The following is a 24,579-nucleotide window of genomic DNA, read 5'->3' as shown; positions in this document are numbered from 1 at the left end:
CAAGAGCTCTGGTCTTCCATTAAATTTCGTGGCAATACGTCACTCACTGACAATAATCGCACAAATACCACCAACACAGATAGCATCGACGAAACTCGTCCAACGACCAATCCAGTACTGTACGCCTTTAGATTCTTAACACGATTTCTGTCTTTGGTCCATCTCGACGATGGCAGCGTCGCGCATCGCGGCATTACGGACCATTGACTCGTGCCGCCGTCAAGTCATCAAACCGTTCACCGCGTCCTGCGCAACATTACGAGCCGACACTCTTTCGAGCGCTGCCACTGTGTGTGGGCACAATCAGCTGAGGCAGCAGAGCACATCGAACTCGTCCTACAATGGCCCCGAGAAATCTAACCCGCCGGCTCCGCCTCCACCACCACCACCACAAGCACGCCAGCTTTGGAGATTAATGTCTTTCCGCTCCTTTTTGACTTCAATGAAACCGCAAGGATTGAAGAAGATGTTCAAAGAGACTCCTGAAGAGCTCTTACTAGCCCTGGCTATGTAAGTTGTCCATCATTGTCATCAACTCTGAACTGCGTTGCTAACTCGCCTACCCTCAAGTCTCGCAGGTTTGGCAGGTATATCCACCTATATTGTCAAGGTCTATTTCGACTACTTCATGGCCCGTCAATTCACCAAGTACCCCAAGCCGATCGCAAAGTCTCTCCGTCGAGCACTATACTACACCAACATCAGCCCCGACCCTAACCTGGCAAGGAAATACTACAAGCAAGCCTTGGAGCAGTGCAACGAGCTTCAGCTAGATCCGTTCTCCGACGACGTCTTGGGCATTAGGATCCAGACAGCTGCTTGGCTTGAGAAGATTGGCAACTACCAAGGAGCCATCACTGTGTTGAATTCAGTACTAAGAGACTGCCTCAAGTGGGTAGAGTGGATGGAGAAGTCCGTCGCAGACGGAACAGTAGACAAGTCAGGAAAGCCGCCTACTGTCGCGCAACCGCCTGCAAGTCAACGCCCAACCATCGCAGAAGATGATGAAGAGAAGGTTGCTGAAAATTTATGGCACAAACGCACCCGTTTGCTTGCCAAAGCTGTTGGCACCAGCACCAAACTTGGTGTTCTATACTCTGATGAGCATGTTATGGAGCCAGAGAACGCCCAGGCTCGCTTGGCGTGGGCTGTCGAGACTGCCTTGAAGGAGTCACGGCGGCGCCATGATGAGGGTATCAAGAAGCAAGAGGGCCCCTGGATGAGTCCAGAGGAGATTGGAGGAGCCATGGAATGTTCGTTGTCATCCACCATCCGATACTGACGTTTTGAAGCCTCTGCCGACATTGTACTGACGTTGCGTCACAGCCCTGGCTCAACACTACGAGTCCAAGTCTCAGTTCCATTTGGCAGTGCCACTGTTCTTCCAAGCATTGCGTCTCTGCGACAGCCCTTGCCATCGAATTACAATTAGTAGGTTGATGACGCTTCGCCTTGAACTATTCTGAGCGATGCCCCCAAAACGTGTATTTGGACGTTACTGACGCATCGTCTAGTGAACAACCTGGCTGCGGCCTTTGCGCAGCATCCTCTTCAGACTCCACTGGAGGCCATTCCCAACGCACCTACGACTTCCAACGCGATGGTCAGCCCTGACATGCCAACGGATCGTGCCGGGTTTCTGGAAGCTGCCAAGAATTGGGCTCGCAACGCTTACTTACACTCCAAGGATATCACGGGTGACGAGCGAACAGAAGAGTGCGACGAGGCATGTGCCGTGGCATTGGCAAACATGGGCGATATCGCTGCCATGTTAGGAAAGAAGGAAGATGCTAGGAAACGGTTCCAACAGGCCATCGACATGAGTAAAAGGATCGGCCTTCCTTCAGTTGTGGCCCAGGCCGAGGCCGGACTCGAGAGGCTCTAGAATGTGCCAGCGACACACGCCTTGGTCGCTCCACACCATCTCTTTCCGTCCTGGGGATGCCAGGACTTGAGGTCCGGGAAATCGAAACAATGTCAGCACCAACGGCTCTGCGGTTGGTGCCAAAGACCCCTACAATCGTGCCCACAAAGTTCCTACATAGGGCTGGAACTAGGCACCTAAGACAGAAGCCTCCGGTCCCAAAGCGCTAGACCGAAATCAGGGGTTAGGTTTTTACTGCCTCCCCGGCATTGGCCGTTGGGAATCGACTGGGTTGGCTTTGACGACGGAAGGATGTCGCGGCGGCAACTGTGTCACTAGACATTGTCTTGGTCTTGAACGGCAGCATGCGAGCCGGGGAACGACGAATTTGTTAGAGCCGCCAGCCACTTGGAGCATCGGTGGCGATGTCAATCAACCTGGTTTCGATATATGGCAGCATCAAACACCGCAATATCATCGCTTTGTGTACGTATAATGAAATTCCGGTTAAGGTGAAGCGACCATTGGCTAAGTCCGGGCTCCGAGGTCGGATGAGGGACTCTTTCCTTTCTCCGCGACATCAGAACTCGGCCCGGAACAGACCGCCAGTGCTGAGGACTGAGGATTTTTGAAGGCATGACTCTTGTAACCCCAAAAACCATCTTTCATGATTCATCCTCCTAAGCTCGGGTCCTCGTGGCTCAGAAAATAATTCGGACCCCAAGTGGAAGATCGGCGATCGTATGGCCGGGGAATAGCGGCTGGGCGTACCAGCAGACGCAGGTCAGTCCCCTGCAGGTAGTCGAGCGGAAATTGCCTTATTCGGATAATAGTCACTCAGCAGTGGAGAAGAGGTGCAGCTGGGCGGGGAACCCCGCCAGCCGCTGGTTAGCCTATTGGACGTCTTGAGGATGGGTATCGGAGTCCCGATGCGAATATCTGCAAAGATTCCTTCTGCCTAGATGGCTGGGGAAATTGTTGGTATCATGGCACCCACGTAGCCAAGTACCTCATCAATCCCCCCTCCCGCGCCAAACGGCGACTAGCCTAATACCGTTCTTTGCAACCTGCGGGGTGCTGGACTTGCAAAGCACCCAGACTACCTACGGATCAAGCTGAGGGGATTCAACAATGGCTAACCCTGGAAAGGCCACGACACTGAGTTACACAATTCCTAGGCGTGGAGTTGCAGAGCAGAGGGGCGATGTCATGCCGTCGCTCACAGACAGAGAGGCGGTCAGCAAGGTAGACTGCTCAACGCTGCTTCACTTTCCATCGTGTTCAGGTGGCATGCCCCGGATGCGCTGTCTGACGTGTCCTAACGAGACTCTGTTCAAACCGACGACGGCATGCAACATTCCCTTCCTTGTACCTCAGGTGTAGCGAATGGTTGTATGTCGCGAGCAACATACTTGCGTGCGGCTGTCTCCGGCTCCACTTGGCTTCTTGCTCTCGATAGTGAACCTCACATGCTAACGGCTCCGGCCAACCCACGGGCGTATGGTCGATGATGTGGGTTGTCTACAAAATGCAGCTTGCGGGATTGCGGACAGTCATGCCGGTCTCCGTCAGCCTGAGGCATCATGGAATGCAGTGGCCCTATCTACGGTCGTGGTCGAAGTAGATACAATGCCACTTTTTTAAGATGTTGATGATCCCTTAGTTTATTGGACCCACGTCGAGACTTATGCGTGCTAGGCGAAGAAGGCGAGCTTAATCCAATGAGTATCAAATGATAACCCAGCCAATGCCCTCACAGCATGCCTTGAATTCCATGCAAGGGTTTTCACTGGTCCATGCAGCAACACCATTCCTCGTCCCCGGCCAGACCATGCCATAATGTCACTCGGGGTTTGGGGCACTGGATCAACGGAAACTTTTCTCCGACGTCTTAACCGGAATTCCGCTCGACCAGTGGCGGACAGACTCGAATAGCCTTGTCCATCTGCGCAGCCGGCGAAAGTGGTGGGTTCAAGGGACGTCCTTGTCGCCAGATTCAGGCAGCTATAATAACCACGAGGTAAGACATTGATATATCGGCAAATAGGTACCTACTCCCCTTTCGAGGCAACATAGAAACGGAAGACGAAGTGGCGGGATAAAGCCGACCGAAAAGCTGGGTACGTGATCTGGTCCGGGGTGCGCCGGCCAGCAATCTGATATGCCCAGTTTGGCAATAAGGGGGGCCTGCGGGCTTTAAATAGTATCGACTTGTTCGAACCCTGCTTGAGGTACTCCAATGACACAATACTGCGTACCCAGTTACTCGGTCCAGGGTCCAGACGAAGGGAAACACAGCTAAGGGGCGAGACCGAACGAGCGAGTAAAGAAGCATAATCTTGTTGCCCACCGAGATTTACAGACTGTGGTGTGACTACTGGCGGGCGGCGGGGGACAAGATCCGACGCAGACCCTATGTCAGAATCCCCTGCACGCAAGTTGCTTAAGTAACAGTGTAGTAAACCAGGTAAGGGTTGTTATGGGATATGGGGGGGGGCACCCGCCACGCTAGCAGCTGCAGCCGGGAGGCAGCATGACAAAAACAATCGAGGCCTCTGATTGGGACGCTCGTACCGGCGCCACTCTGCTGATGTTCGAAAGAACACCGCAACCGAGACAACCCCCAAACCCAGCCATTGGGAACCCCCGCCTGTTTCGTGGGAATGGGAAGCAAAAAGGTTAGTTGAGAGGGAGGGGGGACTCGAACAGGGACAATAATGGCTGCCTGATCTGGGTAGGGGACAGTGACAGGCCCTGGAGGGACTTGTGAAGCAAAAACGAGAGACTAACACGCAGAGCCGACGCATCTCGCACATGCGGGCGGTGCGATAACAGTTGTTTCTCCGCCCTGCTGTTTCCAATTCAGTGGAAGGATTTTATTTTTCTGAAATGATGTGACCGCCGACGGTTCCCGGCGTTCCATTGTGGAGTTCCGCTACCGGGGGGGGGGGCGGGCTACAGTGGCAGGCAGGATTCGGCTCGGGGCGGTACAGGACTGCTGATCGTTCAGTTGCTGCTTAGGACCATTTGACGACGGTAATACGGCCAACGCCACATATGCTCGACGGCAAAGAATAAGCATGGCAGGAGCGCCGTTTAGCCACTGAGAGCAGCAGTGCATGTGACGTCCAGTGCCCGACGTGCGTCATATCGCTTACACCGAGGCCTCTCATGGATTTCCCACACTGCAAAACGGCGCAAGAAAGCTGAACAAAAACGGTGCTGCTTGGAAGCGCTTCCCGATTGGAGGAAGTATGTACATAGGTAGGTACACATCCACCACCTACCGGAAATGGTCAAAACGTTGCAACCCCGACGCTCGGCCCACTAGTGTGGCGGAATTCCACCTCGCAGAGCAAACAACACACATGCCATGTCCTGTACGTTACACTCCTCCGTACGTACCTACCTATGCTTTGGGTACCTTGCAATGCTAATCTGATAGACACGTCAGGTACCTGGTCTTCCTTCGCCTGTTGCATTCGATCCTTCCCTGCTTTGGCCTCTTTGGGGTACCGGTATCCGTAATCGTCGGTATATCCACCAAGAAGTGTGGTGCCGTTAGCACACTGCTTAACCTCCACGTTCTGTGAAGCTTTTATGCGATTCCGGCCAACGAGCACGCACCTTACCATACATACAGCCACACGTAAAATGCGACACTAATCAGATAGAATTCCGTGTCGTTACTGCAAGCACAGCGAACAGATGTGCCTGTAGGATCTGATTTCCTGCCCACCCATCTGCACCACACACAGCAAGGAGACGGATGGGGAAGGTAAACTCAGTCTTGCCGGGAATCTCTGAACCGAAGACTGCCCCCATCGCCTAGCCCGACATCGCCTGCGCGTCCGATTTAACCATCCCCAGATTCAGGAGGCACTGACTGGCATAGTGCAAATTGGAGGGCCTTGGAGCGGATTCCAATCCCATGTTTCCTCCCTCCCCATGTCACCGGCGGCGAGATGAATCCTGCCCGACGCCGCAGCACAACTCTCAAAGGTTCTTATTGTACGAGCGTGCTATCCAATTCTGCCTCCCAGCAAATCAGAGCTCCGTGTCCAGTCCAGCTGTCCCCTGGTGAAGATTAAGTCGGGGCTCGTGTGGCATCGTACCTGTATCTTTCCCCCCTTCCACGTCCTGGGAACCCCTTCCTTCCTCACGGTAGCTCCGGCCTATGGCCGTGTTAAAGTTCGTTCGGAGATCCTCCGACGACTATCATCTACCTAGCTGACATGCCCGCCGTAGGATTCTTCTTGACGCAAGTCACATGTACGCCTCCCGCGGGGAATCATGGAGACTTCTTGCGCAGTACCTTTGCTTTGGTCTACGGGGCTGGGCCAGCCTCGCAAGGCAACCGTCCCCTGCCCTATGCACAGCTGTGGTGATCGTGCCGCTGCCCTGCATGCCGTTTGTTGCTAGTGGGGTCCGTAACATGGATGCACACGAACTGGTTAACATACCTATGCGCAAGGCCTCTTTGCTCAAGGGGCACCCGTAAAACCTCTTTCGGAATTGGGGAAACGCACGACGGCTAGGCTAGGCTACCCGAGGGCGATACATCCAAAAATCTTCGCTGTCGTCATTCGGCGCCAGCACCGCTTACACCAAGAATCGCCATCATGCCACAGTTCCAAGACGTGGTAATGACCGACTATCGGTCAGCGAACATCTGCGGCACCGGCACGGGTATGAGTCGCTGTAGACAATCGCTCGAATCGTCTTCTGAGGAACATGCTTCAACCCAATTTTGGGGCGCTGTCCACTTCCATACTCGATGGGACGAAGCCATCAGAAAACTTTGGCGCAGCAGGCATCTCGTCTTCGAGTCACCCGAAGAGTGCGAACAAGTACGACATGCATCAGGCGCTGCCATTCTATGCATACGCCCTTGCCAATGCTGGACCCCTCCCACAGCTTGCATCCAAATCGGGCTCCGCCCTTCTTCTGCCAGAATTCTACCAAGAATGAAGCTTCACTGCTTGGAAGCGACCCGAAAAGGCGGGATTGCAAATGCTACGCTTAGCGACACCACCTCCCGTTGTACCGCACGCCCCCCAAGCCCTAGTCTTGGACGACTGTCGGGCAGGCAATGTGAATCCACGTTCGGCCTCTGGAAACCATCGGGATTTGACTGTTATCTCAGACAAACGGCCTTTCGACAATGATCCGCGAGACGAGGGCCGCTTAACGGTCAGCGAAAAGAGCAGCGAACACACCTCTTTCCGGCCACGGACGAAGCGTGTCTACATCGTACATGGTAGTAGGGAACATGCATCGGAATCACAAACAGCAAAAGTCGCATCCATCGTACACACAAAATCTACAGTACAGACCGCGAATGTTCGCCTCCTAAACCTTTCTCATACTTTCAGGGATGGGATGAGCAAAAGGAGACGGCTAGTGTAGGTCTGGCTGCGGCGGTGCTTTCGTAAACCATCCGTCCGATGTTTGGACTGGCCAAAAGTTGGACAGTTGGATGGTTGGTTACACAGAGTCATCTCATCTTGCCCTTCGAAGCGTCGTGGTCGAGATGGCTCAGCATCATGCAACGGCGGCAGGTCCAGAACTTAACGGCGCCGCGTCGGCTTACCACAATCTCGACCCCCTCGCCTCCGTCTTTGTCTACCGTCTTCCGTCTTTGTCCCCGTCGAATTTTGCTCCGTATTGCCAGGGGGCCCTTGCAACATTGCAACCCGCCCGTTCAGTGCGGGACTTCGCGCGCAGACAACGGCAGTCTCCAATTCTATCCCTGCCCGCACCTCCACCACCACCACTGCATGCGGTACAAGCTCTCGACTAGACCCAAGAAAGATGGCGGCGACGATTCTTCTCGTGCTTCTCGCTTCTACAGCATGCATCCTTGAACACAACCAAGGGCCAGGAACAAGAGGGTGGACGGAGGCCCCGCCATGTACATAAGCAGCCCAGGAGGTGTACTATCTGGGGTCCAATTCGACCAGGGATCCACTCGAAAGCTGCGTTGCTGGTGTGGGTGCATGTGTGCGTATGTATGTATGTATGGTGTGTGAGTGTGTATGTGTGCGTATACGTTCGTGGTCCCCCAAGGTCTGCCACAATGTTGCTTACCTACTAATCAACCATAGGACAGTTTTGCCATGTGCATATTGCGTCTGCCCCGCTGATTTGGCTGTTTCTTTACCTACCGGTACCCTGTCTGGTGGTGTATGGCTTCGTGGTATTTCCTTCGTTACGCGCCTTATATAATTCCCTGTGGCCCTTTGCAAATCCTCGTGGCGTAGCTTGGGTTGTCTTACACATCATCACTCTTCAGACATATATGCAGACGACGCTTTGCCTGCTCTCTCCAGCATATATCATCCCAACCCTTATCTTGGCCTACTTACGCATCTCGAGCCGACATCAAGTCGAACCTGCTTGCCTACCAACCCATCTCAATTCCACCATCCACGTCTTGCATCCTCCTATCAGCACTCAATTGCTGCAAATGGATCATTCACTGCCGCTCGACATGTACGACGACGTGGAGACTTTCTTGGATATGGACGCTCCTTACGTCTACGACGATCCTGAACAATACTTGGATACCACCAGCTCATCCGAGTCGACAAGTCCCGTCATGTCTAGTGTAAGTTGGCTCGTCCCACATCCCGCGACATTCAATTGACTTGGGTTCGACCTAGTTTGACATAACCCTCGTAAATGACTTCAACGGCCTGGATCAAGGCATCTATCCCAGCCCCATGAGCTCGTCTCGCGACACAGCGTCACCGCAGCCCACTTCGGAAGATAAGACAGCTCCGGCCAAGGCCCCCGCCAAGAGGAAGCGCGAGAACCGCTACAAAAACGCGCCCCCGTCGGTCCTTTCGGTGAGTACTGAAGCCCTCGGACACCGCGCTGGGTGTCACCCAGAGCGCCGGTTACACAGCTCTCCAGCGGAAATACTGACGAGCCTGCGTTCCTTCCACAGCGTCGCCGTGCACAGAACAGGGCCTCGCAACGGGCGTACCGAGAGCGCAAGGACCAGCGCATAAAGGATCTCGAGGTCATGCTCGCCGAGCAAAAGCAGAAGAGCGACTCCCTCAGTCAGGCCTACTCATCCCTACACGCCGAGTACATCAAGCTCCGGGACGAGCAGGTGAGGGCGCAGCAGGTCCCGCGACAACGCAACGCGCCGCCAATGGCCTACGATGCGTCCAACGTCGCCGCCCACTTGGGGATGCCCACACACTCGGGGACGATGAATTTCGCCGACAACATGTTCATGTTTCAGGATATGCAGAATTACACACTCTGAGCGGGGTATCCGCCTTGTCCGATGGAAGAGCAGTGGCGATGAGCGGCAGAGAAACGCAAAAGCCGTGGACTCCCATCTCTCTCTCTTTTCATCGGGTTTCTCTACTTCCTTTCTTTTGTCTCACGGGCCAGCCGAGTCTTGCTACTGTCCCCTGGGATCTTGGGAGGGCAGCTGAGGTTACGACGGTTATGCAAACAGACGAACGGAAAACGACCGATTGGTTCTACGGCTAAGGTGGTTCAACTGATTTTTCCTGCTCTGGGTTTTTCTCTCCTTCTGAGTTCTGTCTCTCTCTTTTTTTTTTTTTTTTTTGCCTTTTTGGGTCTTGGCGCGCTTGAATCTCTTAGCTGGCTCTATTACTAGATGGCGGAACATGGGCTGGCAAGGCCTTCGGGGCGTTATTCGAAATGGAGTTTGCATGCTTCTTCCATCAGTTTCAAATGGAGGCTTATTCATCCCGAGAGGAAACCACCGCGGCCCCATTGCCAAGATGCATGAATGCGGGGGGAGCTGGGTTCTGGTCTTGTACTACGCAATGCTTTTGGGACTCGGAGGATGGGAAACTTTAGGGCATAGTGGGCGGGGAAAACGAGTATGAATAACACGTGAGAATTCCATGTTTTCAACTACTGCTGATTTACGAATCTCGAGGGAGTAGGGGAGGTTTCCATCCGTCAACGCTCGGGTCTGACTTATGTGAAAGGTCAACCCCGCAGCTCCGCGATAGGTCCTCGGGTCTGTACGTCCGAATTGGTGAGCAAGGGGGAGGGGGGGAATGCAGACGGGAGGAATTTGGCCGTTGCCCCTGCGCGCTCGTGACGTAGACTACTTTTGCAGTGTTTTTACGACTGTGTAGGGCCATCATTGTGTACTCGTTCGACCTTACGAGGGACCGCCTTGTAACAGTACATCATTTGTGTCTCGGGCGAGGTTATAAATATCACCATGTCAAGAAGGGGATTAGGCAGGCAGCGAACGAAGTAGGGATCCCGTTCCCAGGCGGGGACGACGCGGCTTGATGGGCTGAACTTCCTGACAGGATGGCAGGTCTGCCGTCTGCCGGATCAAGCGAGGTCTAGTTTACGCCAAGACCCATCATCGAGCCAGCCCATAGTTCATGTAAGCTTCCCCCAAGCTTTTTGGGGTGGTAGGGAAAGGGAAAGGGGGGGGGCTCTTGTGGGCGCAGGGTGAGCAGGGTTCTCGTCAGGATGGGTTCATGGAAGCGAACGAAACAGGCTTGGCCTTCTTTACTGCCAGATCTAGCTTCACCGATAGGAACGCTTGTGCCTGCGGGTTTCCTTGGTCACCCTGCTATCAGCCCTGTGGGCGTTGCTGGCGTGGGAATGTTACTCAGCAGCGATTCACGTCAGCACCCTGTTTCTCTCCCCACTTGCCCACGAGAATGGTCATTTTTAGTGTGTCATGGTTTTGAGGTCCATTGATCTAGCTCCCGGAGCCGATTCCGGGGTCTTGGGGGCCGTCTGGTGGGCTACTCACTTACTCTGTCTACCTGTCATGATCCTATCAAGCTTTTGGGTACTTGGTAATCTACCGGGTGCGATGCGAGGGATAGTGGGGGGGGGGGGGGGGGGGGGGGCGCGATCTAAGCCCTCCCGCTATGCGGCTGCCTGGAGATGGAGATCGTCGAGGGGGGAGAAAACAAGCTTTTCTAAGAATGGAATGACAGTTTTGCAACCGTCGCCTGCAATGAAACGCGTGGCTGTGGAGAGCAGACGCGACTACCCCCGGGCTTCCATCCGTGCAGGTTCAGCTTGGATGGGCAACCAAAGTATGTTTGTGTAGGGTGCAAAGGTTTTGGGCACGAATGTACGGACGACGCGGGAGCTGGAAGCTGCCGACGACATATACAAAAGTAACATGTAAGTTCTCCGGTAGCCGGGTCTGATGTTTCTGTGGCTTGCGTAAACCTCTCGGAACTACGCGGCCCCTTTCTCTGAAGGTTGTCTTGTGGCCGTTTCTCCGCGTAAACGATGTCAGTTTAGGGGTGGGGGTCTCTCTTCTCTCTCTCTCTCTCTCCTGCATTCAACGCAAATCAAATTCTGTACCGTTTCAATGCAAGGTTGGAAAATCCCATCAAATACGGGGTCCGGCATGTTACGTTGCTCTCGGTGGTTTTGCCCGTCTTATGGTCGCATACACGTCGCGGGTCCCTCGGCATCTCGGCGTCGCTGACAATGAAGGGTGGCTGGCTCGGACCGGTTGGAGCTGACAGCTCTCTTAGCTTGACGAGGTAGCTCCGGGTCCCGCCGTCTTCGCTATCACGTCAATATCGTCACGAAAAAGCAAACATTTTCAAATGTTCCTTTTGGCCTGGGCGAGGTCTGGTCGACAAGAGGGCTGCCGCATGCACATGTACGTGATATGTGCAACAACACCGATGACCATTGCTCCTGTTTTGGAGCCAGCAGCTTGTATGTTTTTGTCGCTTATTGTAACATATATGAAATACTTGTTGATATCGGCTGACCTATTGCGCCCTGTTTGCAGATCTATGTGCATGTCAATGTTGGGGAGCTGCCCAGACTATGCGATAATTGGCTTCGAATAGGCTTAGAATGATGGTCCCCCCATAAAGTATTGGGTACCACTAGTTCTGTGATTGAGCATCGTTAAATCTATGTGAATTTACGCAAGTCCCAGAGAACGTCATGTTCAGGGCGGCCTCAGTGGCCTGTGATCCGGAAAGACGATGACTTGTCGGTGTCTTCTCTGTTTCCTTTGAGCGTCATTAATGGCATCACACGGGCCGACCTTGATAAAATTGTATCATTGCATAATATGACAGTTTGACGTGGTTCTCGGACATGTTCCTATGAGGGTTGTAAATATCGCGCTGAATGACCGCCGATGGCGTCTATGGACCGGTCTTCGCGCCTAACATACGTCTTTGAACACTACCAAGTTACAGCCCTTACTTCAACTCAGTAAGGAGGGTCTCATAAGGCAAAACTCCGCAGAAAGTTCCCCGGCCGGGTCTCAGCCATATGCATAATAACTACAAAGGTATTTCATGTACATGCGCGGACTTCCAACTTGTCTGACTGAGGCGCGTAAGCCGTTTGACGAGAAGAGAGACACGGTCAGAAATTTAAATACTGGATTATCATCAAGAATGACAACGAGCACCGTATTCGAAGGGAAATTTCAGGATACAAGGCCTAGAGGGCATGGCCGTCTTGGCCACGCCAAGTATACTCAGTAAGCAGAAGGATCTTTTTTTCGCCCCAGTTACAACCCAGTTGACTAGAAGAAGAGATCGAATAGGTTTAAAAGTCTTATTGGCTTATTCGGGATCATGGAGTGATTGCTCATGAAATATTCACTGGATCGGCTTGCTCCTGCGGCACTTTGTTGTGCCATACAACAAAAGTCTGTATGCACCTTTACCACTGATTGACTACAAAAGTTGGGAACTAACGTCTCATTATACTAAGGATCCCCTTAATCATTGATTTGAAACGCTAGGTGCTAAAAAGGTCGTTGGTAACAGAAACCTGTTGAGGTAAGGTTAGTCAGGCTATATGCTTCGCCAGCCAAACTAGACTTCAACTACTAGTAAGAAGATGCACAAGTAGTCAACAAGCTACATAAACGCGGCTTGAACTTTAAAGCAATACTTGAAAACAGAGTTACAACTCCCAAGGTTATGTCACAACGTTTGGGTTGACACCGTGACCAGGGCAACTGTGCTCATTCGGATAGTGATTTGAGCTGCCGAAAACAACTCTTATCCTGAAGACGTATCTGGTATTATCAATGGCATTTCAATGATGGTATTGCCTGTTATGATAGCGGCAACGGCTTCGAAGTAATCTCAGGGCACAATGGCTTTCTCGTGCTACTAGTCGAGTTTGCGACAGAACTTACTTTACACTCCGACATACTATATAGGTCGGCCAAGTCACAGTTGACGGATGTCCTGTCCGAAAAGCATGTAACGCTGAGTATCATCTCAAAGGTCTCTGAGTGTGACCATTTCAATTCTCTAGGGCTGCCAGTGAAGCTATTGCAAACTTGTTAGGTAATCGTGAGACCTTTGGTAAAGGCAGTCGAGTCCTCCTTGGCGCGTGTGTTTTCTTACCACATTCAAATGAGGTTAAGGGAGGCCCACAGCGACCCGAGACTTGGACTCCAACATTGAACGCCCATGCTCCATGTTAGCCATCATTAGCCGCTGAAGATATTGCTATCATGCGATCTTTCGTTGAGGCAGACTACGAGTCCGATTCTGCCCTATAAGAGGACGGGTATCAATGAAGTAACTGGACCATGTGACACGGCCACAGAGTTGCAACGTGTCCTCAAAATAAGCTATGCAGGGGCAAGGGATAGATTGGCATAGCGTTGGGGCATAGCTCTCGACTAGAGCCTCCTCTAGATTCGCAACAAATGGCCACCGTAAGGTGCTTTGATCTAGAAGGTTCTAGACGACAAGATAGTACCTGTACGATGCACAGTTACAGCACAAACGCAACCCAACCAGCAGCTGATACTATCAGCCAGAGTTACCAGGCAGAACGAGTGGGGATATTCTTATTGCTGTAACAAGACTTTTTGACCTGGTACTGTAGCTGAAGATTGTTATCTTGCTTGTCTGATACCATCACATGTTTGCCAAAACAAAGAGGGTGAAGATTGCGCAAGCAAAGCCCGAGCCCTCGACTTTCGTCATCAAAATTCAATCAACTCAAGAGAGGTGTGCTGTGGAGCTCGAGCGAAGGCTCGATGACTTGGTTGCACGGCGGCGTCGCTACATACACCGTACAGCTACTTACTATTCTCTGGCAGCTCGACAGATTGTAGCGGTCAATTGTTGTAATACTACTGTGCCGGGCTTGGCTCACTCGACAGATCACCAACCCGACGGGTCGAGACTGTTCGATACGAAGAGAGGAGAATAGGGGAAAGGGTGGTCACGGGATCCGTGGGGAAACCGAGACCCCTCCGGTTGCTTGCAGCGTGCTCCGTCAATACCATGGGCCCCGCCGTGATAGAGACGGTTCGCGATAACGAACACTGTCCCTGGTCCGGTTGCCTGCCATCCCGCCTGTCAATGACTCTTACGGCAGTCAACCATGGAAATGGCGTGATCTGGATTGCATAGCTGGTGATAGCACATCTTATCTGTGTTATCGGGATTGTAGATTCAAGAGCCCCAAATATGATGAATAGATCGGCCTTGAGAGAGCCAAGAGATTCGATGCTCGAGCTTGCTTGCAGAGCCGGTGGTTGTTCGAGCTGGCCGGCAGGGGCGGTCGTCGACTGGCGAATGGAATGGCAGCCTCAAGAGAAATGCGGCAGGTGGAAGAGGAAACACGTCGAGCACCACTCTATCAGGACAGCCGGCCTGCAGAGTAGATCAGAGGGGGGCACACACGGCGGAGAACCGGATTCGTGCGAGTCAGGTGGACACTGACGAGCTTTCCCCACTGTAGTCATGGCAGTTTCGGTCTCTGCACTGTACAGTACAGATACACTACTTCGTATCGTATCTCGTGAGGCAGCACGGAAGTAAGGTGGGTGATCAAGCGGAGGGCTGACGTCAGTCCGAGGTGGCATTGCGAGATGGGTGGGATGTTAGCAGACGTTTAAACCACTTCGAGAGAGCTCCAGAAAGCTCCGCAAACAAGCCGGGTGGAGCTCATTGGTCAATTGGCCCTTGACCGACCCTGACGACAAGCTTGACTGGTTCAGTGGTCTCGAAGACCGAGATTGGAAGGCGGAATTCCAGTCATACGGGTCATTTCCCACGACATGCATGGGTATTGCAGACTTGTTGGGGAGGCAATTCGCTAGGGAGAAGTCCGGAAACGGGGCTGGCAGCGGGCAGCTGACGATGGAAGGAATCCATCAGAGCCCCGTTCCCCCATCGTGTTGAAGCTGGAATTGCTGCCACGGAGCGGAGTTTCGCATGGTCCATGTACGGTATGTGCCTTAGGTTGGAACAGGCGAGAGAGGTGGAAAGAGCGCCCGCCGGTCGCCGAGCATGAGCGTGATCATGTGTAACGTCCTGCAGGTTGCCGCGATGGAGTCTTTGCAAGGTGTCATGCTCAGGTAGACCTGCCACATGGCCATAGAACAACGAAGCCATAGCTCGGCGTTGGGCCATCCGATATCAGAACCATGCAGCAGAATTGGTACAGGTGGTGTTTGCCATTGGCAGCAGCCCTTGAACCGATGTCAAGGGACAAGGAACGACGGAAAACGTTGGGGGCGGTCGGTGGCAGCGGCGACAAACGACGATGGCAGCAGGGACGAAGCAAAAAGGGAGGGAGCAAGCAAGCCGGGATAAGACGACACTGGCGATGGGCAGTTTTCTCAGGGTTGCGGCGTTGAAGTGGCTCGATGGCTCGTCGGGGCATGGGTTGGCGGGTACTGGTCGCGTGCTGCTCCGGTACTTGCGTGGCCGCTGCGGCTCAGTCTTGGGGGATGTAACGGACTAGCGTCGGTCGGTACTCTGTGTACCCACTACCCCGCAATCTGGCCACCCGTCCCAGCTGCATGCTGGTACCTGAGACCCTGGATGCCGAGTGGGTCGCCTTTTGCGTCACTGTGCTCCCATGCTTCAACCCAGGGGAGACTGTGGAAGAAGGAATGAAACAGCCCAGGAAAGCACGAGAGAATTCTTCTACCGTCCACCTATCTAGGCTGGCCGTCAGTAGAATGGTCCATTGGTTTCCTGACAGAACGATCGGTATGTCAAAAAAAGACGAGGAAGACACCGACAGAGAGTGGCCAAACACGAAGCTATATGGTACCGGAGAGGGGAGAGGCGGGGGAAGGGGGGAAAGAAAGAAAGAACACAGACGGGTCAGTTGCAATGCCCCGTCTCCACTCCCCGGGGCCCAGTCCAAGTCCACGCCGGCCGGTCCCCCGTCGCTGCTGCTGCTGCTGCTGCTGCTGCTTCCCTTGCAACAAGCCCCTCAGCTGCATCCATCAGGTCACGCGATCCAGCTTTCTATACCAGAGGACCCAGGCTTTCCGGTCCTGCGAGATGCAATCCGCCCTTGCCATGCACCTCATTGGGCAAACTGTCCGATGGTCGCATGATGTGATAGGCTGCCGTCTCTCTCGAGCCTTCGACCTTTAAAAGCATCCCGTAGCTCTGCTCATCTACATATCTACCGCCTCTCCCTCCCCTCTCTCCCCTCTTTCATTCTCACATCACCGCAACTATTTCATCAACGCGCTTCTCTGTTCAATCCATCGAATCGACTCCTCAACAGCCATTTTTTCTCCAGCAAGCATCAACGGCACATACTCGAGTCAATCCGGCCTCAGTTGTGTCTTTCAAACACCTGCACGCCTATAGCTAACCCCATCGACAACCCCTTTCATCAAGAGTATGTACTCCTAACCCCCTCTTCGCTTCCCCAAACCTCTTGACCTACACTACACCCCGCATCACAAACCCTCTCGTGTGATGCCTCTCCTCATCACCTCAGCCCCCTGTCAACTCCCATATGTCGAAATAGTCGCACATCTTCCACACCAGCGCACATACACGAGTTCATCTCGTCAGCATGCCAATGGGCTCCTCGACGCCTCTCTGATCTAGCTCATCTGACATCGCGCCAGTGACTCGCTCTCATAAGTTCAACGACCGTGACCACGCCGGTCTGGCCGATGGAACCGCTGCCGCCCAGGAGCATCTCCCTCGCTACTTTGCGAAGCACGGCCCTGTGGGTGCTGACCCCAAGAAGGTGAAGAAGAATGGTGGTGGCAGAAGTAACTGGTATGTTTCGACCTTTCTACTCCACTTACACGTACCTCTTTCCCTTTTGGCAATGTCACGGCACCGCCATATCCCCTAAAACATAGTGCCACGTGCATCTTGGTATCAAGTTCAATAAGCTGACATGGAAACTCATCTTTCAGGGGCAATGCTGGCGAGGAGGTCGTCGACGAGGATTTCCGCTTCACCTACGCCCGCCGCCGCACAAACAGCAGTGGCTTCGCCGACAACATCGGTGCCTTCAAGACTAAGTTCGATGTCAACGAGCCCGAGCCCGTCTTCGAGGAGTCTGTCCACGGACCCACCGAGTTGGACGGTGAGGAGCTCACCAAGACCGAGTCGTCCGAGAGCGGCCGTTCTTCAGCCTATGGTGACGATAAAGTCACCAAGCACTAATTCCAACCCCTCTACCTCGTGTGCAATACCATTACCGCTGTTTCCAGCACGGTAGTCGAATCGTGATCTTTCGTCTCAGCTTTTTCCCTTTTGGGAAACTTGCTATCAACAAATAATTCAAAACATATCTTGCATGGGAGGACGGGTATCAATGGCTTCTGGTTTTGCTTTCAAACGGTTTCGGCTACACATGACTTTGTATTCTGAGACCCGGGATGGACATTGAGTTGAGATGCTCTCCCAAAGATTGACTGCTCAAGAGGCGGATAACGACATGCATCACGAAACTCTCATGACCTGGCGACGAAAACTGTCGCCCTTGTATTATCAACCCAAATGGCCAACGATCTTGACAATAGATTTATGCCTTGTATTTATATGTTCTTGATTATTTCGTGAAGTTTGACCCACTACTTTGTAGCTGTGATGTCTTGCTGTCGTCTTGATGCCCCCATGTTTCACCCACTCTAGCCCTGCCAGATTGTGCTTTCGGTTCCGCTGGGGTCGAGCTCCATCCCCCTCAGGCGGGCACTCCTGACGGCCGAAGTAACTAATGGCGAACATCAACAGTAACTGATGAGGGGCTGCCGTCAAAACGAAGCAAGGTCATTTGTTTGATTAACATTGTTGTCGTTAACTTCAAGTCATCGTTTGGTTCTCCTTTTCAGATTACTTGGATGGAATCTTGGAGCAAAGGTTACCCTCTCGTCTCCAGCCTCCCAGCTTGGCAACATCTTCCTTACAACGACCCTCATCGCCCAGATCAGCCCAGTACAATCTGTACACACCACCCAGACAGAATAAAGCTATGAACCCCGCTTTTGGCCACTTTGAAATACCAGTCTTTACCATTCAACTCCAAGGACGCACAGCCGTTTGACAAACGGGGACCAGCCAAATGTCAACGTGAGACGGGCGTATAGTATCTGCTCCTCCAATATCCTGAGCTCACTGGTCTCCATCGTGGCCAAATCTCTCCTTGTGAGTGTGGAAGCAGATGTCTTTGCAACATCCGCTGTCGCCAGCACTGGGTTCGGGGGAGTGGGCTCGACAGCGGGGAAGAAGAGCTCGCCCCAAGCCTGGGCATTCCACACAAGCTTCCCTTGCGTAATGCATCCAGTCTCGTCTGCTAGGGTACCCATGACACGGGCGTTGAGGACGAGCGTCTGCTGCTTCATGCAATTCTTACACGTCGCAGATGGCTGGTTTGCATATAAGGGAACCCCACAGCTGACGAGGAATAATACATTAGTTGTGTCTCATCGAACAGCAAAGCGGGAAGAAGAGGAGAGCTCACCATTCCGTACAAAACATCATCTTTCTTCGATGGAGCTCAAGCAGGTTGATACCTAGGACAGTAAGATTCAGCTTGCCGGTGAAGTCAGTAGCCGGATCGGCGCGTGCGAAGTCGTCCACCTCGGCGAGAGTGAAAAGTGGTCGGACAGGCCCATTAACAGCAACCTCTGCGTTCCACACACCTTCTGGGAAGGGTAAGAAGACGGCCTCTCTCTCGACTCTTTTTGTAACCCATTCGCGAAGCCAATTGGCATCCTGGAAATTCGGATCGACGTCAACGATAGTGTTATAGTTCAGACTAATACCGGCGCTCGTGGGTAGTGGTTTGGTGTCCCGTGGAGGCACGAACTTTGGGTTCGTCAGAAGTAGGATGGTCTCGTTGGGCTTCCATAGCTTGGCGGAGCTGGCCTTATCTTCCCAGAGAGTCAGCACGCAGCTGGCGGTATCGTCGCACACGCTGACTTCGAGCAGCTCCGCCTCTTTCGTACGCTCTTGCATCATGATGCGTTTACGGGCGCCGAAACCCTTGATGCAGACAATGATACGGGCTCCTCGGGTGTCATGGCCTGTCTTTAGATACTGCCCCAAAGTCATAAGGCCAGGGAGAAGCTTCGACTTCCGTCCGCGGTCATCATACTCCAGGGGCACCCGGCAAAGTCGCTGGTTCTCTGGAGTATGGGGCAGAAACTGGATGAATTGTTTTGTGCCTACGTCAGCTGGGTTTATTGGGGTGTACATCGTAACAAAGGGGATGTTGCCGTGATTTGAACCCGCCAAGGTACCTGTCCAGCTGGCCCAGACAATCACGAGCTGTCCTATGACCAAACGAGAGATCGGGATACCAATAGGGACGAGATTGACCTAGACGGCTGTTAGCCTCTACAATACTCGTGTGGCAGCGTTAATACCCACAATTATGGCTCCCGTATCATCTGTGACTATCAATTGATGCGCTGGACGACTGTAGGTCTTCTTGGTGTTGAGAAAAGCCGGAGCGTAGTTGACTATGCGACCAGTGAAGCGGATGCGAGTCGGACCCAGTTGAATGTCACCGATACACACATTCTCGTAGTCTTCTGACGGGTTCCACGGTCGGTCAAGGTAATTGTGTCCAGAATTGATCTCTTCTTGTGTAAATCCATCATTTTTTCGTGGCCATCTGTCAGCTGGCGCAGTTCCACGTGCAGTCGGAAACTCCTTCTTGTAAAAGGCTTGTATGGAGATCTCTGGCATCGTGGGATGGGACTTGTCAATAAAATAACGAACACACTTGAAAGTATAGATACGGAAAATTTACAGCTAATGGGTCAGAAGGTGGATGTTGAGGTTCTTCCTGGGCCTTGGGATGGTAGACATTGCTCGCGCTTTTGGGAAAGAAGACATCGGGAACATGTCGAGTCGGGGGAAAGACCCGCCCTTATATCGCCTTCCTTATCCATGATACTGTCATCCCTTCCCAATGCTCTCCCTCTGCGGGCCTACCGGCATTTCAGGCCCTCGTTTCCGGGCTCAGGTAACGATGTATGCCGTTGAGCGAATTATTAAGACGCCGGACAGGTGCGGGAGGGTCGTTTAAAGACTTGGCTTCGATAACGCTACATACTTTGATCAGAAATCTTCCAGAAGAAAACTGCCAATCCGCTCAAGCCTTTTTGCCATCCCGATCATCAGGGGTTATCTTGGAGAACATGTTGGCAATCAATGATTACAGAAACGATATGTAGACGTTTGAACGCAACATTACCATGGAACCGACGCGAAAAGACCGTCAGTTGATTGAGATAACCAGAATTGGACCCGCGCGATTGTTTTCTTTTTGTTCGGTATGCTTGAACAGAGATGTATTCTTCTTCTCACTCTGATGGCCAGACTAAGTTGTCTCACGTAGGTGTAGGCTTCCTCACTTGTGGTGCTGATCCTGTTCCGTTCTTCATCGAAGAACCGGCGACCCACGTACTGTAACGGGTATGATCTTAAGTATAAATAAGGGGCGTCGGACCGTTTCCGCCCCAAGTGCCAAAGCAGGTGCTCCTAACACTCGACGACGTAGAGCAAATTATGCCAATAGGTACGTCGATGGATGGTGGCCCAGGTTGCTAGACTATTTTCGTAGGCGTAACAAAAGACGTAAGTCACATTTGATTTATTGGTTAAAAGACGATGGTATGAAGCTTTTGGAAGTGACACAGTTCGAACAAGCGGATATGGCGGAACAATGGATTCAAGTGATTGAAGAAAAGGATTAAAGGACAGGTTCATGCGATATTTCTCATCTGTTTCTCGGGCATTCCTGCGTAAGGTATCCAGAGGGGCTAAGGACAGAGAGAAAGAGGTACATATATTATGCCCACAACTAGATCCCCCTCTTTGATAAGCTTGTGGCTTATGTTCGTTCCACTGTGGTTGGAGGACGTCTGTTATGGATCGAAGACGCATCGTCCAATGGCTTGGCGTGCCATTGAAGTTTCTCGGTGCTCGTAGCGTCAAAGAAAGCATATTTGATCAGGCGAATGTAAGTTGAGGTCTTGCGTTAACCCTCTTCAGGTCTGGGTAGCCAATGAAACATTAAGATAAAATGAGCACGACCCCGGTAGGACTGGGGGGTTGAAGCCATTGCCAACTTAAGCCATGCCTGCACGTCAGGTTCCCAATCGTCCCATTATCAATCCGCTAAGTGCAGTGGCGTGTCTTGCTGCTTCCTAGGTAACTCAATGTCAAGAGAGACAGACAGACAGTAATAGGAGGAAAGCCAGGGGCGTACAACACTTACTGCAGAACAGCTCGCAGTTGATTGCATCTGTCCAATGTCCAAGCGTTGTATGAGTAGAATCATCGCTCCACCCAGACCGAAGATCGACAACATATGGTCTGTGCAACCGCCTTCCTCCAGAGTCGGACAACGCACGGATTCAACTTCCTTGTAACCGACTTATCTGCTTATCGGGCGAGCATGTACGACAAGCTCCCAAATTTCTGAACTCCAAGTCGCGGCAGCCTCGCGCCAATTTTTGGTTGAAGTCGGCAAAGCAAGCCACACCCTCTACGCCCTTAGCGACCAAAACACTTTATTGAAATTTCAGGCAGTTAGATTGAAGCCACTGTTGCGAACAACTCTTTCGATAGTACGTTTCTTATTGAATTGGATTCGTCTCAGCATGTCTGCCCTCAACGCCTTCCACGAGTCTCTCCCATGTACGTTGCTGTTTGCACCGTCCGCCGTGCGCCTGCGACCTCAACTAACATTGAATGCCTGCAGATATTGATGATGAGCCCACACCGGAGGAGCGCGAGGCCTCCTTGGCCCTGATTATGGCCGAGCTAGCCACGTCTCCCCCGCCCCCTACATCAACCTACAAAGAACCATCCTTCTCTCCCCTTATTGAACTTGAGCTGGAACGCGTTGCCTCTAAACAGCCACTCAAAGCCATCAACCTCGAGCGTTACCAAGCACAAGAGCCTTTCACAGACTCTGGGAAACCATCGACAGCAGAAGACCGCGAGCGTCTGGCTGACGCTCTCCGGAAAGCATACATATCCTATACCTATCTAGATACACGCGCTCAGAACCTCAGGTTGCTTGACAAATGGGGCAAGAATGCTTGGCTAATTGGTAACTGGGACCTGGAGAACAAGCTCAAGGCTCTGGAGCGCGATCTCGCCGAAACAAAGCGCTTGATCGACGTCTTAACTGTCGCTCGAAGGCGGCAGCAGGAGGAAGTGGCAGCTGAGATGAAGGGACTGGAAGAGACCTGGAAGAAGGGTGTGGGAAGGATACTAGAGACTGAGATTGCCATTGAACAGTTGAGGAGGGAGATTCTGGAAGAGATGAGAGTAAGAGGAGGTTAATGCCGAGTTCTTGTGCCAATACCGAGAAGGAATGGGCGCCGGTGCCTGGAAAAGGCCGCTCGCCTACACTATGTATACACCAATGAGGAAGAATCAATGATACCACGAAATGCTCCAACTACCACACTTCCAGGACAGCATTGTGGATGAAATATTCTTTACTAACAGGTATCTGGACATCACTATAGCCGTGTCTCTTAGGAAGCGAGGGTAAGGGGTTCCGCTAACGCCGCCGTGAATCTTCGCATTCACTTTCAACCATCCGAAAGCCTGCCATCCATACTTGAATAAAAACGCAAAATCATCCAAAGCTCTACCGCTTTTAAGCTGCTTGAAGCGGATCCATCTCTTCGACACCAGTCTTGACGCCTTCGTACTTTGTCCGTCTCATGATGCCTTCAACAGGACCAAGAAGCCTCTGGAAGGCGTTCTTGCCGAGGCTTGCGACCTTGACATCCGTCGTGGCAACGATGCTAGCGGCGCGAGGGGCGTCGTTCAGAAGCGCAAGCTCGCCGAAGAAGTCTCCCTTGCTGTAGTGCTTTACGGATTCTTTGCTGTCACCTTTGTATGCATCGGCTTCACCGCTCTCTAGGAGGAAGAATGAGTGCCCAGGGTCGCCTTCCTTGATGATCGTTGCCCCCGGTGCGTATTTTTGAGTTTCCAGCGCATCGGCGATTTTGGATCGCTCGTATGGCGTGAGGCTCTGCAACAGAGGCACCTCTTCAAGGAAACTCTCGTACATTCGCCGCCGAGCAAATGTCGACTCCATGAGGATGCGGCGGAAAGTGAGACGGTCAAGCGCCCAGAGAGTACATCCAGGCTCGGCAGAGATGACGGTTGCAGCGCGCGGAGCATTGTACATCAGAGCGAGTTCACCAAACGAACCTCCAGCCTGGATGGTTCCGACTTTTTGACCCATGCCCTCGGGGCCAGGCTGCAAGTTACCACTGTTATTGACGTATACGTCGAAAGATCCCTTCTCTACTACGTAGAAGAAGTCGCCGGCGTCACCCTGACTAATGACCTGTTGTGAATTGTCAGGATCCGGTCGTGCGATATGCCAACGTCAAGGCTAGCTTACCTTAATGTCCTTGGCAGGAATCGGCTTTTCGTTGAGCGCACCCAGAATTTGGGAACTCTGCTCTTCGTCAAGATGGCTGAAGAGAAAGTTGCCTTCGATGGCAGTCTGCAGACGTCCCAGTTGTTCCTTGCTTTTTTCGTGGTGAGGAGGTGACCAGTTATCGTACGTGTCTGCGCTAGGCTTCAAAGACTCGGCCGAGACCGAGGTTCGGCGGCCAAAGTTGTATTGGGCGGGATAGCTCTCGGGATTCGGTGGACTTCTAAGCGCAGACGGCGGGGCATCGTTGACAGCGTCGCCACCGAATGGGCCGCTGAACATTGAACCAGAATTCATGCCGAAGCTTGGTGATGTAGGAGACGTGACAGTGTCGTTCTCCTCTTCTTCGATTACTCGATGAATGGCGTTGCCTCCCGCCGGGGCTCCATCGCTGGGGCCTCTGAAAGGGTTGGCGTTAGCCCCGAAAGGACTCTTGAACATGCCGGACATTTTCTGGTGTAGGATATTCGTCTGCAAATACGTTCGTATGGTAGATAGAGATCGGCTTCGTGGGGCTAGTTACTAGGTGGGTGTGGGAGGCGGCGCAGAGATTAAGGATGTCGGCTGTTTCGCGTGAGCGTCGTGGTAGGCTTCGTGCTTTTTCAGTCAGCTTCAGCTCGCATTATTAGGGTAGCAGCAAAAGGAATGTTAGACGGTTGCCCCGTCTCGAGGGTCATGGTGGTGGGCAAAAGAATGTTATGAAATTGGTGGGGGTTTTCGGCATGGTTCAACTATCGTTGTACCTGATGCTTAGTCCTCGCGTTCAGGCTGTAGTAATGGAGATGATCACGACTCTCTTAGTGACTACGCCGCGGAGAGGGTATGCTTAGGTACAGTGACGCAGGCAGAACAGAGACACCATTGGCTGCGGCCGGGTGACGAAGAGGGGTGGTGGCAAGATGCCTCAACGCGATGCCAAGTGATAGAATGGGCGGCTGGAACGATATGGGGATGAGAGCACGCACTGTAAAGTGACGTGCTTTTGAGGATGGAAACGGTAGGAAATAGGAAAATAACGATGGGAT

The 24,579-nt window shown here is 52.6% G+C and overlaps 7 protein-coding genes across 7 annotated transcripts; 5 read left to right on the top strand and 2 right to left on the bottom strand.

Moving 5' to 3' along the window:
• Positions 1-169: 169 nt before the first annotated feature.
• On the top strand, positions 170-1,885 carry GLRG_04278 (TPR domain-containing protein; the record flags this gene model as incomplete). The annotated part of the gene is made up of 4 exons (XM_008094963.1): positions 170-510; positions 571-1,253; positions 1,327-1,431; positions 1,515-1,885. 4 exons carry the CDS (start codon positions 170-172, stop codon positions 1,883-1,885), a joined length of 1,500 nt encoding a protein of 499 aa, XP_008093154.1.
• Positions 1,886-8,357: 6,472 nt separating this feature from the next.
• GLRG_04277 (bZIP transcription factor) lies at positions 8,358-9,143 on the top strand (the record flags this gene model as incomplete). The annotated part of the gene is made up of 3 exons (XM_008094962.1): positions 8,358-8,474; positions 8,530-8,715; positions 8,817-9,143. 3 exons carry the CDS (start codon positions 8,358-8,360, stop codon positions 9,141-9,143), a joined length of 630 nt encoding a protein of 209 aa, XP_008093153.1.
• Positions 9,144-15,406: 6,263 nt separating this feature from the next.
• GLRG_04276 (uncharacterized protein) lies at positions 15,407-15,607 on the top strand (the record flags this gene model as incomplete). Its single annotated transcript, XM_008094961.1, has 1 exon — positions 15,407-15,607. The coding sequence occupies one exon, from the start codon at positions 15,407-15,409 to the stop codon at positions 15,605-15,607; it is 201 nt and encodes a 66-aa protein (XP_008093152.1).
• Positions 15,608-16,587: 980 nt separating this feature from the next.
• On the top strand, positions 16,588-17,295 carry GLRG_04275 (uncharacterized protein; the record flags this gene model as incomplete). Its single annotated transcript, XM_008094960.1, has 3 exons — positions 16,588-16,615; positions 16,743-16,899; positions 17,043-17,295. 3 exons carry the CDS (start codon positions 16,588-16,590, stop codon positions 17,293-17,295), a joined length of 438 nt encoding a protein of 145 aa, XP_008093151.1.
• An 845-nt stretch (positions 17,296-18,140) lies between these two features.
• Positions 18,141-19,824, bottom strand: GLRG_04274 (uncharacterized protein; the record flags this gene model as incomplete). The annotated part of the gene is made up of 3 exons (XM_008094959.1): positions 18,141-18,525; positions 18,593-19,452; positions 19,504-19,824. 3 exons carry the CDS (start codon positions 19,822-19,824, stop codon positions 18,141-18,143), a joined length of 1,566 nt encoding a protein of 521 aa, XP_008093150.1.
• Positions 19,825-21,746: 1,922 nt separating this feature from the next.
• Positions 21,747-22,437, top strand: GLRG_04273 (breast carcinoma amplified sequence 2; the record flags this gene model as incomplete). The annotated part of the gene is made up of 2 exons (XM_008094958.1): positions 21,747-21,783; positions 21,848-22,437. 2 exons carry the CDS (start codon positions 21,747-21,749, stop codon positions 22,435-22,437), a joined length of 627 nt encoding a protein of 208 aa, XP_008093149.1.
• Positions 22,438-22,759: 322 nt separating this feature from the next.
• Positions 22,760-24,004, bottom strand: GLRG_04272 (cyclic nucleotide-binding domain-containing protein; the record flags this gene model as incomplete). The annotated part of the gene is made up of 2 exons (XM_008094957.1): positions 22,760-23,461; positions 23,519-24,004. 2 exons carry the CDS (start codon positions 24,002-24,004, stop codon positions 22,760-22,762), a joined length of 1,188 nt encoding a protein of 395 aa, XP_008093148.1.
• Between the last annotated feature and the right edge of the window lie 575 nt (positions 24,005-24,579).

The sequence above is a fragment of the Colletotrichum graminicola genome (genome assembly GCF_000149035.1).
Source record: "Colletotrichum graminicola M1.001 genomic scaffold supercont1.13, whole genome shotgun sequence".
NCBI classification, from domain to species: Eukaryota; Fungi; Ascomycota; class Sordariomycetes; order Glomerellales; family Glomerellaceae; genus Colletotrichum; species Colletotrichum graminicola.
The sequence above is the reverse complement of the archived record's forward strand: the minus strand, read 5'-3'. Positions and strand labels throughout refer to the sequence as shown.